Source organism: Saccopteryx bilineata, chromosome X (assembly GCF_036850765.1).
Source record: "Saccopteryx bilineata isolate mSacBil1 chromosome X, mSacBil1_pri_phased_curated, whole genome shotgun sequence".
In the NCBI taxonomy this organism is placed as follows: domain Eukaryota; kingdom Metazoa; phylum Chordata; class Mammalia; order Chiroptera; family Emballonuridae; genus Saccopteryx; species Saccopteryx bilineata.
The window spans coordinates 91,195,097-91,218,870 of NC_089502.1; the positions used below are offsets into that span (position 1 = coordinate 91,195,097).

The following is a 23,774-nucleotide window of genomic DNA, read 5'->3' on the forward strand; positions in this document are numbered from 1 at the left end:
AACCCTCCTGCACTGCTGGTGGGAATGCAGACTGGTACAGCCACTGTGGAAAACAGTATGGAGATTCCTCAAAAAATTAAAAATCGAACTGCCTTTTGACCCAGCTATCCCACTTTTAGGAATATATCCCAAGAACATCATAGCACTGTTTGAAAAGAAGAAATGCACCCCCATGTTTATGGCAGCATTGTTCACAATAGCGAAGATCTGGGAACAGCCCAAGTGTCCGTCAGTGGACGAGTGGATTAAAAAGCTTTGGTACATATATATTATGGAATATTACTCAGTCATAAGAAATGATGACATCGGATCATTTACAACAACATGGATGGACCTTGATAACATTATACTGAGCGAAATAAGTAAATCAGAAAAAACTAAGAACTACATGATTCCATACATAAGTCGGACATAAAAAATGAGATTCAGAGACATGGACAAGAGTGGGGGGGTTACTGGGTGTGGGGGGAGAGTGAGGGGAGGGACACAAAGAAAACCAGTTAGAAGGTGACAGAAGACAATAAATTGGACTTTAGGTGATGAGAATGCTGCATAATCAAATGTCAAAATAACCTGGAGGTGTTTTCTCTGAACATATGTACCCTGATTTATCAATGTCACCCTATTAAAATTAATTAAAAAATTAATACTTAAATTGCTTCGGTATGCACAAAACAAGGAAAACAGTACAACCGACTCTTGAGAAGAAGCTTTTCAGCCTTTGACTTCTAATATTCCATATCTCATACTTGAATTTGGGTTGTTACAAAATCAATGTTGGTTCCTTTTTAAAGATTCCAAGTGGTGACACCTAGTGGCATAGTTTGTGGACCATGGATTGACTATTCTTAATCTCACTGAGCGAATTTCTAAAAATATCTTAATTATATTTTTAAAAAATTCCTATTAATTCAATAGCACTTTCAATAGCTAAATTTGAGGAGGTAATTTTAAGCTGACAAAAAACAGGATTAAGTTCCTACAGAAGACTAAAGATCATCAAGTTTTTTTTTTTCTCTCGTCATGCATTTAAAATAGTGGCAAGCACAGAATTCAACGAAACGTGGTTAGCATTCATTTGGAGGAAATAAACCATCTGTTGTGTTGAAAGAATTTACAGTAAAACAAAAGAAAAAATACTGTGGTCCTGCTGAGAAGGGAAATGCTTTCTAATATGAATTCTAGTAAAACAACATCTAGTTTAATCTGTAGTTCAAAAATAGGCCAGAATCTCTAAATATTTGCTACCCAACCAGTTTCTCCTGGTACACATGTGCTGCTGCTCATTTTGTAGGAAGAAATAAAGAGGGTTAAGGAAGAGCCATGTGCTTGGGCCAGCTTGTTCCAGTATGTCTACTTTCATTAATTAAAAGTACTGGTGCAGAGATGGTCTGTATATGAAATATATAGATCAGTTTTAGTACAATACACTTTGGCATTTTAGTACAATACACTTTAGTACAATACACTTTAGTTTGCTAAAGCTGCTGTAACAAAGTACCGTAAACTGGGTAGCTTAAAATAACAGAAATGATTCCCTTACAGTTCTGGAGATTGGAAGTCCTAAATCAAAATGTCACCAGGAATATGCTCCCTCCAGTGGCCCCAGGGAAGACTCCTGCCTAGCCTCTTCGGGTAGTTGCCTGCAATCTTGGCATTTCTTGGCTTGTAAATGTATCACTCCAATCTCTGCCTCCATTTTCACATGGAATTCTCTTCTGTATGTGTATGACTCTGTGTATTCACATGACCATTTTATGAGGATAGCAGTCATTGGATTTAGGGCCCACCCTAATTCAATATGACCTCATCTTAATTATTGAATAATTACATCCACAAAGACCCTATTTCCAGATAAGGTCACATTCTGGGACTCCAGTATACATGAATTTTGAGGGAGCAGTATTCAGCCCAGGATAACATGAAAAGCTGATTTGGCCTTGGATTGATTCTTCAGGTGTGAGTGTGAATTACAGAAATCTAATATAAAATAGTGATATATTACCTGATTATTCATTAGTCAGGCTTTCTTGGGAATTTGGGGTTAAAGTGCAGCTATGTCTTATAATGATATTTTGAATCAGTTTTGGGTTAGAACTTGTATGTGATTCATTGGATGGCTGACGGACTGAAAAATGAAGAGGTTTTCTTTTCTTTTCTTTTCTTTTTAGATAAAAAGCATTTTGCAAATGTTATTTGGTGGTGATTCTCAGTCTTCTCATTTTCCTGTGGAAATGTTCCTATTTCAGAATAAATGTTTATTTTGTAAGTCAACAGTGTTATAAAACATTGTTAAATGACACATTTATCTCTCTCTGCCAAATTCTGGCAACTGAGTTTTAAACATTCACTCACCATCTGTCATACCTCTGAACAGCTGCTAGCATTTATTACATACTGCTCTTTTCATAGAAAATGTGATAACCTACCAATTTAAGATTATTTTTGTAAGAAGTCCTAAAATTATGTTTTCTAAAAATGTAACAGGTCATTAGGTTAATAAAGAAAAAAACTAACGGTATTAGCAACTTAATTTAGCAGTTTTATATTAACTTTCAAGTAGATTTTTTTATAATAGATAAAATAATACTTTAAAATACTGCATTAGAAATAAACTGGTGTTTGGAATCCTCCATATTTTCTATTACTGACATCTTCATTATAATTTTTTATTGTTTAGGGAGAGTTAGAGAGGTTTTCTATCTGACTTGGAGTTAGCACTGGAAAACTATTAACTCCTGATTTAGTATTTTGCTTTTTAAAGATGATTTTAAATTAGTAGTCATATTTGGGAACAGCATACTTTTAGAACTTGGAAGGTTCCTAAAGGAACTTCTGCAGTAATTTGATGTTTTTGAGCAATTTGGGGTCTGAGGAATAACTTGATACACTGTTAAGTTTGGATGTTTAAATAGATTACGAGTCAGGAAATGCCAAAGTGAAGTTTCCCATGAATTTATAGCCCAGTCAATTTGCACTTAATGTTTGGAATAATAAGATCTATCTGAGAACCTTCAAAGGGTGAGATACTCGTACATTCTCAGGGTCCCATTCCGTCTTTAAGGATGAGCTTCAGCAAATACGACACCAGCTGGGTAGTGCGCCAGGGGTTGTGCTACTTGCCGCCTAGGGCTAGAGACTGAAGTACACTACCACTCACTTTGGAAATTGGGGTCTCTCATACCACTGTTACTAACTGGATGGGCAAAAACTCCCATATCTCTTTCCATTAGTGTATTGAAGTATTAGTGTCAGTAGAAAAATACTACATAAGACAAAATTCCTGGGATAAAGAGAGCTAGAAATATATGTCATAAATATTTTCAAAGTAGTTTTTCTTCACTTTAAATGTAGATATCAATAGACTTTGCACCCCAAAACCTGCTAAGGTATATGACCGTTTGTTAAGCAACAATAAATAACTGATACAAGCAGAAACAAAACAAGGACTGTCTACTCCTACCACACCTGCTCAGCATTATACTGGAGGTTCTGGCCAGTGCAGTAAGGCAAGGAAAAGAAATTCAAGGCATGCAGACTGGAAAGAAAGAGGTAAAACTCTATTCTTGCAGAGATATATTCTTGTACGTAGAAAATCTTAAGGAATCTACAAAATAATCTAGAACTAACAGGCAAATTTAGCAAGATTGCAGGGTACAAGATCAATATATAAAAATTAACTGTACTTTATATAGACAAGCAATGAGTTATGTGAAAGTAAAGAAGTTTATAATACTATCAGAAAGAGTAAAAATACTTAGTGGACTGCACAAAAAACCGTACAGGATTTATACACTAAAAACTATGAATGTTGTTAAGAGAAAGTAAAGAATATCTAAGTAAACAGAGATATCATATTGGAGGCCTCAATATTGTCAAAATGACAGTTTTCTCCATATTGATCTATAGAGTCAGTGTAATCCTTATCAATATCCCTGAAGAATTTTTTTTGTAGAAGTTGACAAGCTAATCTTAAAATTTATACAGAAACGACAAAACAATTTTGAAAAAAGACAAAGTTGGAAAACTAATTTCAAAGCTTACTATAAAGCTACAGTAATGAAAATAGTATGGTATTGGTATAAGGATAGACATAAAGATTAATAGAACAGAATGGAGTTCAGAAATAAACCTGCTTTATCTATAGTCAATTGATTTTCAACAAAGGTGCCAAGGCATTTCAATGGGGAAGGAATAGTATGGAGTTTTTGAAAACATGGTACTGGAGCAACTGGATATCCATATGCAAAGAAATGAACTTAGAGCCTCACCTTATATCATATACAAAAATTTCCGAAAGATGCATCAAAGATCCATTGTAGGCTTAAAACTATGAAACTTATAATATAGGAGTACATCTTGATTACCTTGTGGTAGGCAAAGACTTCTTAAATACAACATAAGGGAATTTGGGGGAATGTTCTAAAACTGGATTGAAAGGATAGTCGTACACTGCATGAATTTATCAAAAATCATCAAACTATACACTTACAGCAGGTATATTGTACAATTTATAAATGATACTTCAATAAAGCTTTTAAAAGTGAAAACATGAAAGTATATTTGCTTTTTGTTTTAAAAAATCTATTTTACCCATTTTGTATTCTTTTAAGGTAAAGCATGTTAGACGTCTCTTCCGTGTACTGTGGGTATAGTATACTGTGGATCCCATAATGTCATGTGTAATCAACTCATTGCTCCCACTACAACATTCGTTTCCAGTGTCTTCTGGCATTGTCCTTATGACTTAACACCAACCCAGCAAAGCCAAGCTGCCTGTCCTCTGCCGTGCCCGCAAAGCCCACTGAAGGGATCATCTTAATAGATTTCACAGGGTCATTGCACTGATTTCCCCATCTCAGTATTTAGCTTTATGGCGAACATTTTACTGTTAAGTGACTTTAAAGTGCTACATTTATTTTTTCTCTCCCAAGAACTGTTTTATTAACCAATGTGTAGCTGTGCCTTGTGGAAGAAGTCCAAATTGTCTTTTTTGTTTGAAAACATTACAAATTACATAATTTTATGTATTTTCAATAAGAGGGGTTAACTTTTTAGAGTAACATGTTTTAGTTTATTCATTTAGTTTATTTCTTCTTCATTCAAATACATATTTGTCATTTTCCAAAGTTTATAATTCATAGGCACCCAAAAGAACTTTAAGTATGTTTCTCCTCAATAAAACCTGAGCCTCTTCTGAAGTTGTAACAATGTCTACCCAAGAATGCAGCAGTCATTAAAAATAAATGTTTTCAGAGAAGTCTGAGAAGTTTAGTATTGGGCAATGACTGGTGGCTTGGCTCAGTTCCAAAGTCTAGTCTGTTTCTGAACATCTGCCCTTCCTTGTTAACAATAGCAATGTTTTTGTATTTCCTCTGCAGTCTTAAGCTTGGTGTGCTCAGATACTTTGTTATATTAGTAAGTAAAATACCACTTTGAAAGCCAATTTGAGCTTCTATATGAGTCTTTAAATGTCAAAAAGTCCTTGATCTAAAAGGTCAGTAAATCTTAGCAAAGACCCAAGCAATGACTACACAGAAAATCAAATCTCCACGCTCTGTTGCAGCTTCTTTCATATATCCCACATACTAGTTCTAGTAAAGGGTATGACGTCTGTGGGGAATTCACAATTGTGAAAACTTGCAGCATCATATGAAGCAATCGTAGAGAACAACAGAAATTTAAATAGACAATGAACAGAGGTCAAAATCTAATTTAAATAGATAATAATGACAACCATGATGATGATGATAGTGGTGGTGATGGTGGTGGTGGTGGTGGAGGAGGAGGAGGAGGAGGAGGAGGAGGAGTTGGAGTACTAGGAGCCAGTCGCAAAATAGAATAAATTTCAAGGACTTTTGTTTCCCAAGGAAAGTAATAGTTACTTGAATAATTTTAAACCAAAATGTCCTCAAATCACTTGAGATAAACTGCACTAAAGAGAACTACTTCCTTATCTTCCTGAGCACATTTTTAGTTTGTTTCATTGAGATATAATTGACAAACACAATCATAATATATTTAAAGATTACAACGTGATGATTTAATAAATGTGCACATAGTGAAAGGATTTCCATAATCAATTAACACATTCATTACTTCCCATATCTATCTTTTTCTTTTTGGTGAGAACACTTAAGTTCTACTCTCAGCAAATTTCAGTTCCGCAATGCAGTGTTATGAACTATTGTCACCATGCTCTATACATTAGATCCTCAGACCTTATTCATCTTATAACTAACTGAAAGTCTGTGCCCTTTTACTAACCTCTCTCTGTTTCCTCCATCTCCCAGCCAGGGGCAACCATCATTCTATTCTGTTTCCATGAATTCAATTCCAAAGTGTTGGGGGATGGCAGAACCACACAGTGAAAGACTTGGTTCCCTGAATTACTATGTGGAAAAGACCCCTCCACCACCATCTACCTGCATTAAGCTGTGATGTGAGCAAGAAATAAACTATAAAAAAGCCAAACTATTTTTTAAAATTTGACAATTAATTTGACTTCACCACATTTATGGAAAGAGGTCACTGTAAGATACCTATGACTACATTTAGTATAAAGGTGAAATAAACACTCCTAGCTTAGCTTTTCCCAAAGTAGTCCTTATCAGTTTGACAGGATTGTGAATAAAAGTTCTGTGCCAAAATTAGTTTGAGAAATGCTCTAAAAGTTAATCAGGTTTCTTTCCTATAGTATAGGACATCTCAGAGGTGTTAATATATCATATTAACATCCACTGTAAATCTGTACAAAGAAAATAAAGGATGTAGCATTTCCTCAACTTATTTAGTAAAAAAATTTTTTTTTTGTATTTTTCTGAAGTTGGAAATGGGGAGGCAGTCAGACAGACTCCTGCATGTGTCCGACTGGGATCCATCCGGCATGCCCACCAGGGGGTGATGCTCCAGGCATGCCCACCAGGGGGTGATGCTCCACCCATCTGGGGCGTTGCTCTGTTGCAACCAGGGCCATTCTAGTGCTTGAGGCAGAGGCCACGGAGCCATCCTCAGTGTCCGGGCCAACTTTGCACCAGTGGAGCCTTGGCTGCGGGAAGGGAAGAGATAGAGAGGAAGGAGTGGGGGAGGGGTGAAGAAGCAGGTGGGTGCTTCTCCTGTGTGGCCTGGCTGGGAATCGAACCCGGAACTCCTGCACGCCAGGCCAACGCTCTACCACTGAGCCAACTGGCCAGGGCCAGTAAAATAATTTAATCGATAAATTTAAGATCTACTTTCCCCCCATGGCAACACTCATCACTATCTCCCAGAGCAACGTTCTGTAGAATATATTCTGGAAAATTTTGCTTTAGTTGAATCTGCATCCTATGGTGGATTGAGAGTTAGCATAAAAAGTTCTAGGCACCCCAAAGCAAATATCATTCTCTTATAAAGGGAATGCTTTTTCATGTTAAAGAAACCTAATGTATACCAGTAGACTAATATGTACTAAGAAAGTTTTCACTGCTGAAGTGAACCAAACTCTCTAAGAGGCATTTCACTAAAACATAACTGAATGAAGGCAGATATGAATTGTCACCTTTTGATTTTTCTTTGTATCTCAATCTGGTGTCAGTGGAGCCTGTCATATTTAATAATGAAGCATATTCTTGTGTTTTATTTATTTTATTTTGTGACACAGACAGAGAGAGTCAGAGAGAGGGACAGACAGACAGGAAGGGAGAGAGATGAGAAACATCAATTCTTTGTTAGGGCACCTTAGTTGTTCATTGACTGCTTTCTCATATGTGCTTTGTGTGTGTGTGTGTGTGGGGGGGGCTACAGCAGAGTGAGTGACTCCTTGCTCAAGCCAGAGACCTTGGGCTCAAGCTGGTGAGCCTTGCTCAAACCAGATGAGCTCATGCTCAAGCCGGCAACCTCGGGGTTTTGAATCTCGGTCCTCTGTGTCCCAGTCTGACATTCTATCCACTGCGCCACCGCCAGGTAAGGCTATTCTTGTGTTTTTAAATTGAATTTATTGGAGTAACACTGGTTCACAAAACCATATGGGTTTCAAGTGTATAACTCAAACATCATCATCATCTGTACACAGCATCATGCACCCATTGCCTCAAGCAAAGTCTCTTGGACAGCCCCATTTCTTCCATCTTTGCCCGCCCCATCTACCCCCTTCCACCCTTTCCCTTTCCCTCTGGCTAACATCACACCATTGTTTGTGTTTATGTGTTTATATATTTTTTCTTTTTTTGGCTTAATCCATTCAACTTCTTTCATCAAGCCTCCAACCTCTTCCTCTCTGACAGCAATCTGTTCCATGTATCCATGACTCTTTCAACTTTGTTCATCAGTTTATTTTGTTAATTACACTCCACATGAGTGAAATCATATGGTATTTGTCTTTCTCCGATTGGCTTATTTCACTTAGCACAATAATCTCCAGGTCTACCCATGCTGTTGCAAAAGGTAAGATTTCCTTTTTTTTTTTTTTTTTTAATGGCTGAGTAGTAGTATTGTGTAAATATACTACAGCTCCTTTCCCACTTATGGGCACTTAGGCTGTTTCCAAATCTTGGCTACTATAAATAACGCTGCAGTGAACATAAGGGTGCATATATTCTTTCAAATTAGTATTTCAGGTTTCTTTGGATATATTCCCAGAAGTGGGATCACTGGGTCAAAAGGCAGTTACATTTTTAATTTCTGGAAAAACTACATACTGTTTTCCACAGTGTCTGCACCTGTCTGCATTCCCACTAGCATTGCACAAGGATTCCCTTTTCTCCATTCTTGTCAGCACTTGTTGTTTGTTGATTTACTGATGAAAGTCATTCTGACCAGTGTGAGGTGGTATCTCACTGTGGCTTTAATTTGCATCTCTAATAATTAGTGATGTTGAACATTTTTTCATATGGCTATTGGCCATCTGTATGCCCTCTTGGGAGAAGTATCTGTTCAGGTCCTTTGCCCATTTTTTAACTGGGTTGTTTGCCTTCTTGGTGTTGAGTAGTATAAGTTCTTTATATATTTTGGAAATTAACACCTTATAAGATGTATCACTGGCAAATATATTCTCCCATTTAGTGGGTTTCCTTTTCATCATGTTGATGGTTTCTTTTGCTGTACAAAAGCTTTTTAGTTTGATATAGTCAAATTTGTTTATTTTTCCTTTGTTTCCCTTGCCTGAGGAGATATATTGGGGAAAATATTGCTAAAAGAGATGTCTGGAATTTTATTGTCTATATTTTTTCCTAGAATTTTTATGGTTTCATGACTTACATTTAAATCTTTAATCTGTTTTGAGTTTATTCTTGTTTATAGTGTAAGTTGGTGGTTTCATTTCATTTTTTTGCATGTATCTGTCCACTTTTCCCAACACGATTTATTGAAGAGACTGTCTCTACCCCCATTGTATGTTCTTGCCTCCCTTGTCAAATATTAATTGCCCATAAAGGTGTGGGTTTATTTCTGTGTTCTCTTTCTGTTCCATTGATCTATATGCCGGTTCTTGTGTCAATACCAAGCTCTTTTGATTTTAATGGCCTTGTAGTATAGTTTGATATCAGGTAGTGTGATACCTCCAACCTTGTTTGTCTTTCCCAAGATTGTTGAGGGTATTCAGGGTCTTTTGTGGTTCTATATAAATTTTTGGAATATTTGTTCTGGAGCTATGAGATATGTCGCTGGTATTTTAAAAGGAATTGTATTGAATCTGTAGATTGGCTGTGGGTCTGACATATATGGACTTTATTATGTTGATTTATGGTCCCTCTATTTCTACCTTGCTGAGAGTTGATCCTAAGTGGGTGCTGGATTTTTATCAAATGCTGTCTCTGCATCTATTGATATGATCATGTGATTTTTATCCTTCATTTTGTTAATGTGACGAATCACATTTATTGATTTGCAAATATTGTACCAGTCTTGTTTTTCTTTTTCAGAGACAGAGAGAGTCAGAGAGAAGGATAGATAGGGACAGACAGACAGGAATGGAGAGAGCTGAGAAGCATCAATCATCAGTTTTTCGTTGCGACACCTTAGTTGTTCATTGATTGCTTTCTCATATGTGCCTTGACCGTGGGCCTTCAGCAGACTGAGTAACCCCTTGCTTGAGCCAGCGACCTTGGGTCCAAGCTGGTGAGCTTCGCTCAAACCAGATGAGCCTGCACTCAAGCTGGCGGCCTCGGGGTTTCGAACCTGGGTCTTCCGCACTCCAGTCTGACACTCTATCCACTGCGCCACCACCTGGTCAGGCAAGTACCAGTCTTGCTTACCCAGAATGAATACCACTTGATCATGATGTATGATCTTTCTAATGTATAGCTAGATCCAGTTTGCTAATATCTTCTTGAAAATTTTAGCTTTTATGTTCATCAGGGATATTGGTCTATAATTTTCTTTCTTTGTAGTGTCTTTACCTGGTTTTGGAATTAGGATAATGCTGGCCTTGTAAAAAGAGCTTGGGAGTCTTCCCTCCTCTTGAATTTTTTGGAATAGTTTGAGAAGAATAGGTGTTAGTTCTTTTTTCAATGTTTGGTAAAATTCACCTGTAAAGTCATTCAGTTCAAAATTTTTGTTTGCTGGGAGTTTTTATTTTATTTTATTACCGGTTTGATTTTATTAGTTATAATTAGTCTATTTAAGTTTTCTGATTCTTCCTGATTCAGTTTTGGAAGAGTGTGTGTTTCCAAGAATTTGTCCATTTGACCCAGGTTGTCCAATTTGTTGGCATGTAGATCTTCATAGTATTTTCTTACAACCCTTTGTATTTCTGTGGTGTTAGTTATTACTTACCCTCTATCATTTCTGATTTGGTTTATTTGGGACCTCTCTCTTTGCTTCTTGGTGAGCCTGGCTAGGGGTTTGTCAATCTTGTTTATCCTTTCAAAGAACCAGCTCTTTGTTACATTGATATGATTTATTTCTAGTCTCTGTGTCAATTATTTCCACTCTAATTTTTATTATTTCCTTTCTTCTTCTTCTTCTAGGCTTTTTTGTCGTTCCTTTCCTAGTTCTTATAGGTGTAGGGTTAGATTGCTTATTTGATAGTTTTCTTGCTTCATGAGGTATGCCCGTAATGGTATAAACTTCCCTCTCAGGACTGTTTTTACTGTGTCCCATAGATTTTGGGCTGCTGTATGTTCATTTTCATTTCTCTCCAGATAACTTTTGATTTCTTTCTTGTTCTCATTGTTAACCCATACATTGTTTACATGTTATTTAACCTCCATGTGTTTGATAGTTTTCCAGTTTTTTAAAAACTACAATTGATTTCTAGTTCATACCACTGTGGTCAGAGAAGATGCTTGACATGATTTTAATCTTGATTTTATTAAGACTTATTTGGTGTCCTAACATGTGGTCCACCTTTGAGAATGTTCCACCTGAAATGGAGAAGAATGTATATTCTGAAGATATCAATTAAATGTTGGGGTTAAATGTTCTGAAAATATCAATTAAATCCATCTGATCCAGTGTATTGTTTAAGGTTACTGTTGCCTTGTTGATATTTTGTCTGGAAGAACTATCCACTGATAACAGTGGGGTGTTGAAATCCCCTACTGTGACTGTGTTGCTGTTGATCTCTCCCTTAATGTCCACCAAGATTTTCTGTATGTACTTAGGTGCTTCTATGTGGGGGTGCATATATATTTACAAGGGTGGATAGATGGCTTTAGTATTACGTAGTGAACTTCTTTGTCTCTTGTTATGTTATGGCATTTGTTTTGAAGTCTATTTTGTCTGATACAGGTATTGCATCTCAGCTTTTTGTTGTTGTTTTCCATTTGTATGGAATATATACTTGATATTTTTTCTATCCCTTCAGTTTCACTTTGTGTGTATCTTTTGTTCTGAGGGAGTCCTCATGTAGATGGCATACATATATATGGGTCATATCTTCTTTTTTTTTTTTTTTTGTATTTTTCTGAAGCTGGGAACGGGGAGAGACAGTCAGACAGACTCCCGCATGCGCCCGACCGGGATCCACCCGGCACGCCCACCAGGGGGCGACGCTCTGCCCACCAGGGGGCGATGCTCTGCCCCTCCAGGGCATCGCTGTGTTGCGATCAGAGCCACTCTAGCACTTGGGACAGAGGCCAAGGAGCCATCCTCAGCGCCCGGGCCATCTTTGCTCTAATGGAGCCTCGCTGCAGGAGGGGAAGAGAGAGACAGAGAAGAAGGAGAGGGGGAGGGATGGAGAAGCAGATGGGCACCTCTCCTGTGTGCCCTGGCCGGGAATCGAACCCGGGACTTCTGCACGCCAGGCCGACGCTCTACCACTGAGCCAACCGGCCAGGGCCAGGTCATATCTTCTTATCCATTCTGCTTACCCTACGTCTTTTTAAAATAATTTAAACATTGAATTGAGAGAGAAAGAGAGAGAGAGAGAGAGAGAGAGAAGCATCAAGTCATTGTTTTACTTAGTTGTCCCATTTAGTTGTGCATTCAATGGCTACTTCTCACATGTGCCCTGACCAGGGACCCAATCTATGTCCTTGGTGTGCTGGGATGATGCTCTATGCACTGATCCACCTGGCCAGGTCTATCATTTTATTCTTGATACCTACCTATGTTTCTCCCTCTCTCTTTCTTGTCCTCCCCCTCCTTCTTCAAGCAGGCTGTTTAACATTTCTTGCAATACTGCTTTGGTGGTAATGAGAACTCCTTTTGCTTTTTTTTTTTTTGGTGTGAGAAGCTCTTTATTTTGCCTCCAATTTTAAATGTTAGGTTTGCTTAACAGAGTATCAAAAAAGTCTTGGTTGTAGGTCCTTGCTTTTCATCACTTTAATATTCCATGTCAATCCCTCCTGGCCTAAGTGTTCCTATTGAGAAATCAACTGACAGTCTTATGGGAGGTCTCTTGTAGGTAACTATCTATGTTTCTCTTGCTGCTTTTAAGATTCTCTGCTTTTAACCTTTGCATTTTGATTATGATGTGCCTTGGTGTGGCCCTCTTTGGGTTCATCTTGATTTAGACTCCCTGTGCTTCCCGAACTTGTGTGACTTTTTTCTTCACCAGGTTAGGAAAGTTTTCAGCCATTATTTCTTCAAACAGGTTCTCTATCCCTGGCTCACTTTCTTTCTTACCCTTACCCCTAGGGTGTGAATATTGTTATTCTTGATGTTGTCCCAGAAGTCCCTTAACCTTTCCTCATTTTTAAAATTTTCTTTTTTTTTTTTTGATGCTCTACTTGGGTGCTTACTCTTATCTTGTCCTTTAAGTTGCTGATTCAATCCTCTGCTTCATCTAATCTGCTGTTGATTCCTTTTAGTGTATTCTTCATTTCAGATATTGTATTCTTCATTTCTGACTGGTTCTTTATTATAGTTTCTATGTCTTTTTTAAAGCTTACTATATCTTTGTTTAAATTCTCACTGAGATTATCCATTCTTCCTCTAAGGTCCTTGAACTTTCTTATAACCATTGTTTTAAATTTTGCATCTGGTATCTTGGTTGCTTCCATTTAATTCTTTTTCTGGTGATTTCTATCCTTCTTTCATTTGGGGCATATCTGTCTCCCCATTATGTCTCCCTTGTGTATTAGGCAGATCTACTATGACTGCCACACTTGTTATGATGGCTTCCTCTTGCTAGGATAGTATGGGCTGAGACTGCAGTAGAGATAGGAGTAGCCTTCCCTGCAACATAGCCATACAACCCAGTATATGCCGTCTGATTCCCAGACAAAAGCCCCCCTCTGAGATGTGCTCAGAAAGTCCCAGATCTGCAGGACACTGACCCACTGTGGGACTGACCTCAGCAAAGTGGGGCCACAGTGAGTGGAAAGGCAGGCTAAGTGATTCAACAGGTTGTGGTGGGGGCTATGTGCTTGAGGTGGGTAAGACTGGTGCTTTTCCCAAAATTACAAAGTTCAATCACTGTTTGAGTCTCCATCAGGAGCTTCTCCAGAAAAGGAGCTCCCCAGGGTCCTGGTTGGGTGCAGCCAGCAGATCCCTCTATTTTGCTTAGGACAAAATGTAAAAGGTTCAAAACAGCATAGAGTGGGAAATCTCTCCTCTGCACCATGGAGAATTTCCAGTGTTTCTCATTATACCAGGAGGAACTTTGAACTTTTATCTCCCTACCTCCACCCTAGAAAAGGGCTGGTTCCAAGGGTTTTATGTTTGTTACTCAAAGTAGTGTCATCAATAGTTGTAGGACCAGATAGTGCACTTCCCATGCTTGTGCTGTAACAATAGGAGTGCTTGACCTTGGGAAGGTGGCATCTGGGTCTCTAGCTGACTTCCTTCTCTGAAAGGTGAACTGAATCACTATTGATTTTCACTCCCAGATGCTATGTGAGCTCTTCTTCCCCTTTCTATTGCTTTGGGTTGGGGATCCCTCCATGGGGTTGAGATCCTACACTCCTGGGGGGAGGGAGTTTCACAGCTGAGATATTCCTCTGGCTTCTCAGTCACTATACATGGGTGTGGGGGCCAGCTCTTTTCTTATATCTTCCCTTATTACCAGTCTCTATGTGGCTTCTTCTGTAAATCCTTGGCTATAATAATTCAGTTCAGGTAGCCTTCAGGTGGTTATTCAGGTTGACTGCTCTATAATTTAGCTATAAATCTGGTTTGGGGCTGGGAGCAGGTGAGTGTAGCTTCCACCTACTCTGTAACCAACTTGGAATCCCTACTCTTATGTTTTTAAGGAGAAGACACTGAATCTATGAAAACGGGCAGTATTAAATATGAAAGGTGTGAATACCATACATTACATTGTATCTTATTTGTATTTATACTCATTCTTGAAATACAATGTTTTAAAACAATGTCTAAAGTAATGAAAAGTAATCACAGTTAAGATCAATGGGTTCTTCCAATAGAATTACACACACACACACACACACAATTTTTTTCATTGTGACTTTAGGCTATGTTGCATTGTGCTATATATAATACAGTACTTTATTTTAGTTAGGAATTTGTGATAGATGATTTCCCACATTTCTCAGACTTAAGGCAACTGAAAAAGGATTGCTATGATGGACATCAAGAAATTAATATAAAGTAAAATAATATGGTAAATATTTATCCCAAAAATAATAATAAAAGAAAGACTTACATCTAGTAGTGTGTGAAGATGCTGATCCTGGAAAACACTGTGCAGAAAATCTAAGTCCTTTTCACTGCAGTCTGTAAGTGCGTGAATTTCTTCCAGGCTATCCAGCACCTGTGAAACTGCTCCTAAGAGAAACAAACAAAAAAGAAACAGCCAGGACAGAAAGTCAATGTCAGCCTAACCTTCATAACCTAAATCTTGCATTTCCGAACCCTGGGCTAACAAAACTTCAAAGGTTAGTGTCCTCAGTGAAGGAGTCAAATAGAACCTCTTACCTTTAAAGGTAAGAGTACTTTCAGTGAGTTTATGTCCTGAAAAATGTAGTGCAGGCTTTTTATTTTTCAAAGTAAATTGAAACTATTGTTACTCGAATTAAGAAAATTCATCAACTATAATTAAATTACTAGAAGATCCAGGTGCAAGAAGTTATACATCAGATGAATGTGAATTCTATGATCCTATGAGGTTTTGGATATTACAGAAATAACACAGGTGAACCTTTCACATATGTGCATTCCATCCAGAATTGAACTTAAAGTCAGCTGTAGATCTAAGGGACAAACACCTTCATCTGGGAGCTCCTGCAGCGTAAAATAGGCTTCTAAGGATTTTTAAGGCTCAATCTTTAACAAAAATCCCAATCCATTCTTTCTCTTTCCTTCTCATACAAAGTGAAGACAACCAAGTCATTCTCAGTCTGTTGGGCTCTTTTTATTCAGAAGACAAAGACAAAGACAAAGGTTAAGTATACTGACTGACACTTCCAAATACCATACTAAATATTAGGGCATTTTTGCCAGGCAAAGAAAATGGTAGAGTGATCACTTTGTTTAACTTTCCTCTTATAACCAGGAATTCTGAGAGCTATTAACAGGAAAAGATACATACTGAGTAGTAACAAAGTCACTTATTCAGCCTTAAAGAAATGATTAGCCTATTTTACTCTGCAGACAACATATACATGCATACTTCAGAGAAGGAAAAGAATCCTGAGGCAAGGCTTTAGAATATTAGTGTAAACAATGTTAGGTAAATTCTAAGAATAAGAGCCTTGTTGCACATGTAATCTTGGATCAGTAGTTTCAGACAGCAGCAATTTTTTCCCCCAGGGGGACATTTGGCAATGGCTGGAGACATTTTTAGTTGTTATAACTGTGGTGGTGGGGGAACAGATTGTGCAGGTAGAGGTCTGGGATGCTATTAAATAATACTTAGGACAGTCCCCCTTCCTCCAAAAGAATTATGCAGTCCAAAATGTCAACAGTGCTGAGGTCGAGAAACCTTGCTTGAGATAAAGATAAAAATCTTGAATCTTTCTGTTCTGGAACTCTATGCTATGTCTAATTATTTCTGGTCTTGGACCATATCCATGTGCATGCACTTATTGGTAAGAATGTAAATGGGTTCCACTTTTCCAGAATGGAATCTGGTAAACAGAACAAAAAGCCTTAAAAATGCTCGTGCATTTTTATTCAATAATTTCATTTACAAAAACCTACCTTAAGGAAAAAGAAAGTGTAGAAAAAGGTTTATGTATAAGAATATTTGTCATGCAAGATGGGAAAAGTCTAATAATTAGAGAATGATTACATAAATTATAGAACATCCACATAATGCACTATGTAGTGAAATGAAAATTACTTTTAAAGAATTTTAAAAATGAAGAAATCCTCATGATATAAAATTCAAGAAATTAGAATAGAATGTCACACAAACTGCATATGCTCAATTATGACTGAAAAAATATATACAAACTCAGAAAAAAAAACCCAGAAAGAAATATAGTAAAAGCGTAACAGTAGTTGCCTGACCAGCCAGTGGCACAGTGGGTAGTGTCAACCTGGAATGCGAAAGACCCAGGTTTGAAACCCCGAGGTTGCTGGCTTGAGTGTGGACTCACCAGCTGAGCATGGGGTCACAGGCTTGAGCCCAAAGGCCACTGGCTTGAAGCTCAAAGTTGCTGGCTTGACCCCAAGGTAGCTGGCGTGAGCAAGGGGTCACTGCCTCAGCTTGAGCCCCCCGGTCAAGGCACGTATGAGAAGTAATCAATGAAAAGTAAAGTGCTGTAACTATTAGTTAATGCTTCTCATCTCTCTCCCTTCCTATCTATCTGTCCCTTCCCGTCTCTGTCTCTCTTGCTAAAAAAAGGGTAATTTCCTATTTATTCTGGATTCTGTTCTTGTCCATATGTTCCAAGTTTTCTACACTACAAAAAATTGCTTTAGGCCCTGTCGGTTGGCTCAGCGGTAGAGCGTCGGCCTGGCGTGTGGGGGACCCGGGTTCGATTCCCAGCCAGGGCACATAGGAGAAGCGCCCATTTGCTTCTCCACCCCCCCTCCTTCCTCTCTGTCTCTCTCTTCCCCTCCCGCAGCCAAGGCTCCATTGGAGCAAAGATGGCCTGGGCACTGGGGATGGCTCCTTGGCCTCTGCCCCAGGCGCTAGAGTGGTTCTGGTCGAGGCAGAGCGACGCCCCCTGGTGGGCAGAGCGTCGCCCCTGGTGGGCGTGCCGGGTGGTCCTGGTCGGGCGCATGTGGGAGTCTGTCAGACTGTCTCTCCCTGTTTCCAGCTTCAGAAAAGTACAAAAAAAAAATTGCTTTATAAGAAACTGCTTTTTTTGCAGTGTTATTTGATTAGGTTAAAGATTTAGGGCATAAATCAAGTGGTTATCCATATAAAAATTACTGTGTCAGTTTTTTTAAATTGACATTTTATTTAGATTTTATGTAGATTCACATGCAGTTGTAAGAAATAATACAGAGAGATCTCATGTACTCTTCACCCAGTTTCCCCCAATGGTAACATCTTGGGAAACTGTCATAACACCACAACTGGGATACTGACACTGTTACAAGTCAAGCTACAGAATATTTCCATCCCAACCGGGACCCGTCCGGCACGCCCACCAGGGGGAGATGCTCTGCCCATCTGGGGCATCACTCCGTTGCAACCAGAGCCATTCTAGTGCCTGAGGCAGAGGCCACAGAGCCATCCTCAGCGCCCGGGCCAACTTTGCTCCAATGGAGCCTTGGCTGTGGGAGTGGAAGAGAGAGAAAGAGAGGAAGGAGAGGGGGAGGGGTGGAGAAGCAGATGGGTGCTTCTCCTGTGTGCCCTGGCCGGGAATCGAACTTGGGACTCCTGCACGCCAGGCCGATGCTCTACCACTGAGCCAACTGGCCAGGGCTAACAAGGATCCTTTTATTGCCACACACATTTCACTCTGACCCTATAGACTCCTTCCTAACCCCTGACAACCACTAATCTGTTCTCCATTTCTATAATTTTGTCATTTCAAAGATTCTATATAAATGAAACATATAGTATGTAACCTTTTGGGATTAACATTTTTGAACCAATTATCTGGAGATTCATGCAGGTTGTTGTGTGTATCAATAATTTAGTCCTTTTTAATATTAGGTAGTGTCCATGGCATGAATGTACCAATTTTGACAATTCATTGTTGAAGGGATTATGGATACTTTTTAGTTTTGAATAGTTATGCCCACCAGGCTATTGGTATTTTTTCACTGAAAAGTTAAGTGGATAGTACGTGGGATAAAAAAGGCACAAAGCAGAAATCAATCCTTATTTCCCCTGCTGTTTCACAGAAGGTATTATTATTTTTTTTTTTGAGACAGAGACAGAGAGAGAGTCAGAGAGAGGGATAGATAGGGACAGACAGACAGGAATGGAGAGAGATGAGAAGCATCAATCATCAGTTTTTTGTTGCGACACCTTAGTTGTTCATTGATTGCTTTCTCATACGTGCTTTGACCATGGGCCTTCAGCAGACGGAGTAACCCCTTGCTTGAGCCAGCGACCTTGGGTCCAAGTTGGTGAGCTTTTGCTCAAACCAGTTGAGCCCGCGCTCAAGCTGGCGACCTCTGGGTCTTGAACCTGGGTCCTTCCTCATCCCAGTTTGATGCTTTATCCACTGCGCCACTGCCTGGTCAAGCTTCACAGAAGGTATTAATAAAGGTATTATTAACCTAGCCCACTTCCTTCTACCTGCTTTTCTCAGGACTTTTACTTTGTTTGGAGTAGAAAAAAAATCTGGAAATTAGTTCAAAACCAACTCATTCATCACTCTTTATTGAAAGCTTTGGAAAGCAAGAGATTATATGAAGAATTTCATCTCAAATGTTCCACTGTACTCCTGATCCCAGCACATCATCAACAGCAGAATTTGATGACACCAGCTTTATAAAGTTACTAAAGCCAGTTCTAAAGTTCTGGACTTATGAAACTGCAATAACAAAATACTAGTGAGAAAATTTTTTTGGTATATGAAAAAATTGAACAGATACCATGAAAACCTAATTATCACTTTCACTCACTTTAGTGAAATTTTATCTAATTTTAATTTTTTCCCAGCACTGATGATGCTGATACACATCATGTATGTAGAAGTTTATTAATACTATAAGTTTAAAATAAAACAACCTTGTACCTACTGAATACTAAAGCAGCAAGTGTAACTGCTGGTAAGCAATTTTGGCTGCACCAGACCAAGGATGTATCATTTGTTGGTCTGTGAACTCCCAAATCTCTGAGCAATTTCTGTCCTACCAACACACTCCATGGATTACCTTATGTATATACACTTGTTCACTCTTGTGTGCTATGAGGTCCTTAAGGTAGGTTTATATTTGGTTCATTTTTTAACATCCACAAGGTATGTGCTGAATTAACAAAGTACTAAAGAAACATAACAGCAGCCCCCAATTCTTGAATGTTTATTATGTGCCAGGTACATCCTCAGGAAAATACAGTAAGGCAGTGTAGAGAGGCCAAGAAATGTCACAGCTAAAAGTGGTGGAATCAGGACTCAACTTTGGTGTGTCCTGCTCCAAAGTCTATATCCTACCTGACTACTACACTAATTGGCCATACCAGAAACACAGGGGGAATCTTCAACCAGAAGCTACACATGGTTTATGCATGGATATGGAGGTTAAAAAAGAACTTGAACCCTATTGGGTCAGACAGTAACCAAGCTTTTATTCTGCTTTTCGCCAGATGCTAGGCAGGAACTTCAGAGAAAACAGGTATGGATCTCTAGTGTTGAAGAAGGGACTCCCTGGCTGCTGTGTAAAGTAGTCCAACCTATATTATACCCTGAGGTAAATTGGCACAGCAATAGGTTGCCTGCTGGGAGAGCCTCAGAGAGGAGTTAGATGAACAGGAGGAATTCAACACCTCCACCTAGACTCTAATCTGCTTGTAGGGGCCCAGTGGATTCTTGGCTGGGAAGCACAAAGGTATCTGTTAGCCTGTTTCCAGTATGCAACACTCACTAGGTCAAGAGGTCTATTTACCCTCCTTGAACCTGTTACCTTTTCTGAACTGATTTACAGTCTTATCTTATACCCTAATGTGATTAACTTTGTGAATTTTTAATCATGAAAGGAAGTATTTCCATAGCAGTACTCAAGTTGCCTGGAAAGTAGCCCTAATTTTAAGTTTCTGTTATTAAGTAGGAAAATTGGTTTGTATTCCATTTCTCCTTCATCTTTTCAAATTGAATAAACACTAATTGAAATTGAAATTGGTCTAATTTCAAAATCTTTCTTCACCCTTGATTTCAATACCTTCAATGACACCTCTTCTAGTCCACTATTTCTTTCTTTGGGTATAAATAGCAGAACCAAAGACACATTTTCAGTCCGACAAATGTATATAATTGATATTTTTTGTTCAACACCAAGCTCATTTAAAAGCCCCATAAATTTTCAATTCATTATAATACATACATATACACAAATACATTTTTGGTCAAAGCTCTATCCACTGTGCTATACCACACATCAGGCAAAAAGGATGTTTTTATATAAGACCTCTGTATGAACTTGTAAACTGCCTTGAAAAAAATCAATCAATAAATAGGATATGAGTTTACCCCTCTAACTAATTGCAGGACCATAGGCAGTTCTACTAATTGCAGGACTGTTCATGTCTGTATCCCAGGCTGCACTTGCAGAGTGCTTTGTACAAAAAGACACAATAAAACGTGTTTAACTGACATTTTTTTCTAGGAAAATTGTGAAGAATTGAAAATAAAGTATTATAACAATCACAGAAAACAGTTCATTTAAGAAACTCAGACACAGACAATTATATGGTGATTATCAGAGGGAAAGGAGGGCAGTGAGCTCAAAGAGGGTAAAGAGGGGATAAATGGTGATGGAAAGAGACTTGACTTGTGGTGGTGAAAACACAATACAATATACAGATGATGTATTATAGAATTGTACCCCTAAAGCCTATATAATTTTATTTACCAGTGTCATCCCATTAAAGTCAATAAAATATTATAAAAGAAAATTATTTTAATACTAATATTTGTACAATAGTTCAAAATTTCCAAAGTGCTTTTCTTATTTAAAAACATTTTTTTAAGTGAGAGTAGGGGAGATAGATTCTTGCATGCATCTCGACAGGGATCTACCCAGCAACCCTGTCTGGAGCCGATGCTCTGCCCTTCTGGGGCTGCTGGCAATCGAGCTATTTTTAGTGTCTGAGGCAGAAGCTCAACAGAGCCATATTCAGGTCCTGGGGCTGATGTGCTTGAATCAATCGAGCCATGGCTGCAGGAGGTGAAGAGAGAGAGAGTGAAACAGAGAGAGAAGGAGGAGGCAGGAGGGAGAAGCATATGGTCACCTCTCCTGTGTGTCCTGACCAGGAATTGAACCCAGGACTCCCACATGCTGGGTGGAAGCTCTACCACTGAGCCAACTGGCCAGGGCCTCAAAGGGCTTTTATACTTATTACCTTATGTGATTTTACAGTAGCCCTGCCCTGCAAGCAAATACTTTTATATTTGAAAAATTGGGAGTCTCAGCAGTGTTAAATAACCCTGGGGCACAGTAGTGAGCCGAAGAGTGAGTCCCAGAACCCAGGCCTCCAATTCACCATAAGCTGATTTCATTTGAAACAATGCTTCTCCCTCACCAAGGTACCTGAATAATTTGCATTTGGTAATAAGATAATATCCAATTTCTGTTCTCTTTTAACCTCAAATTTACCATATAAAGTTTATTTTCTTAGGCTTTGGTCCAAACTCTCACAATGACAAATTTATTAGAAAGCAACCAAGCCTTGCTTTCAGAATAGTATTTTACTTTAATTTTGCATGATTCATTTGGTAATCAAGTTTGTATCTAAAAATTACACTGATAATCATACATTTTAACTTTGAACATTTCTACTATTTCTAAGAATCTCACTGATACAAATGAGTTTGTCAAATGTTTTCTGCTATTATGAAATAAACAAAAAAGCATAAATCTGTCAACTGTTTTAAAACTGTTTTCCGAGTTTATTGTTTTTATTGAATTATTGGGGTGACATTGATTAATAAAGTTATATCAGTTTTAGGTGTACAATTCTATAATACATCATCTGTACACTGTATTGTGTGTTCACCGCTCCAAGTCAGGTCTCTTTCTGTCACCATTTATCCCTCCTTTAGTTTATTTCTTTAAAGAGGAATATGCTTTTAAGGTCAATAAAAAAAATTGAGTCTAGAAGAATTTCATTACAAGAGTGAAAAAACACCATGAGAAGTTGACTGAATAAAAATAATCTGAGAGGACAGAAAAATAAATAGCTAAGAGGTTCTCGGTATCAAATAGGCTGAGTCTGTCTTGAAACTATTTCCCCCTGTGTTTTATTATGACAAATTTCAAACATATAAAGTTGAAAAAATTGTATTCACCACTTATTTTACAATTAACAGTTTGCAATATTTTATTTTTATTTTTGTGACAGAGACAGAGAGATTCAGAGAGAGGGACAGATAGGGACAGACAGACAGGAAGGGAGAGAGATGAGAAGCAACAATTCTTTGTTGCGGCAGCTTAGTTGTTCATTGATTGCTCTCTCATATGTGCCTTGACCGGGAGGCTACAGCAGGCCGAGTGATCCCTTGCTCAAACCAGTGACCTTGGGCTCAAGCTGGTGAGCCTTGCTCAAACCAGATGAGCCCACGCTCAAGCCGGAGACCTCGGCATCTTGAACTTGGGTCCTTTGCAACCTAGTCCAATGCTTTAGCCACTGCGCCACTGCCTGGTCAGGCTGCGATATTTGTACTATTAGTACACTTCACCCCTAAACACTTTAGCATAGATTTTAATACTTCTCTCTCTCTCTCTCAGGTAAATTTTATAGAGTGAAATACACAATTCTTTTTTTTTCAAATACACCATTCTTAAGTATTCCATTCAATAGGTTTCAATAAATGTGTGCACTGCATTCATTTGATGACTACATATACAACACTGAATCACTACACACACACATTCATTTCACCTACTCAATCAAAACCCCCTCCTTGCAAGCACAATAGTATTTTTTAAATACTGCCCCCCACCCCAACTCCCTGCATAACATCTTTTGTTCTCACTGCACAAAGGAAATTCTGGTTATTAATCAAATTATAAGCAATGTTGAATCCTGTAATGGAAATTACAGTTTGGATCTAAATATCTATGCTATATCCAATTCAAATTATGAAAATTTGTATGTGGTGACAAATGCTTTAGATTCTTTAAGTATAGATTATAGTACAGATATCTCAGAATTTATGTTAAAAGAAGTAAACTCTGCAACTATATTCTGTCAGAGTACAGAAGCTAAAATTCTAATGCCATTATGCTTGTTAAAATCATTCAAAGTTTCCAAATAGCAAAATCATTGGCAACAAATTTGTCAAAGTATTTTACTTTTAATATTTTTTATTAAATTTGTTGGGGTG

General features: G+C 38.3%; 1 protein-coding gene across 10 annotated transcripts in view; it reads right to left on the reverse strand.

The window, feature by feature from the left end:
• Positions 1 to 23,774, reverse strand: part of CASK (calcium/calmodulin dependent serine protein kinase) — a 493,794-nt gene that overhangs the window by 121,377 nt on the left and 348,643 nt on the right. For all 10 annotated transcript variants that reach the window (XM_066250386.1, XM_066250384.1, XM_066250381.1 and 7 more), the window contains one exon: positions 15,026 to 15,147. In XM_066250386.1, coding sequence (XP_066106483.1) covers positions 15,026 to 15,147 — 122 coding nt within the window. The remainder of the gene's footprint in view (positions 1 to 15,025; positions 15,148 to 23,774) is intronic.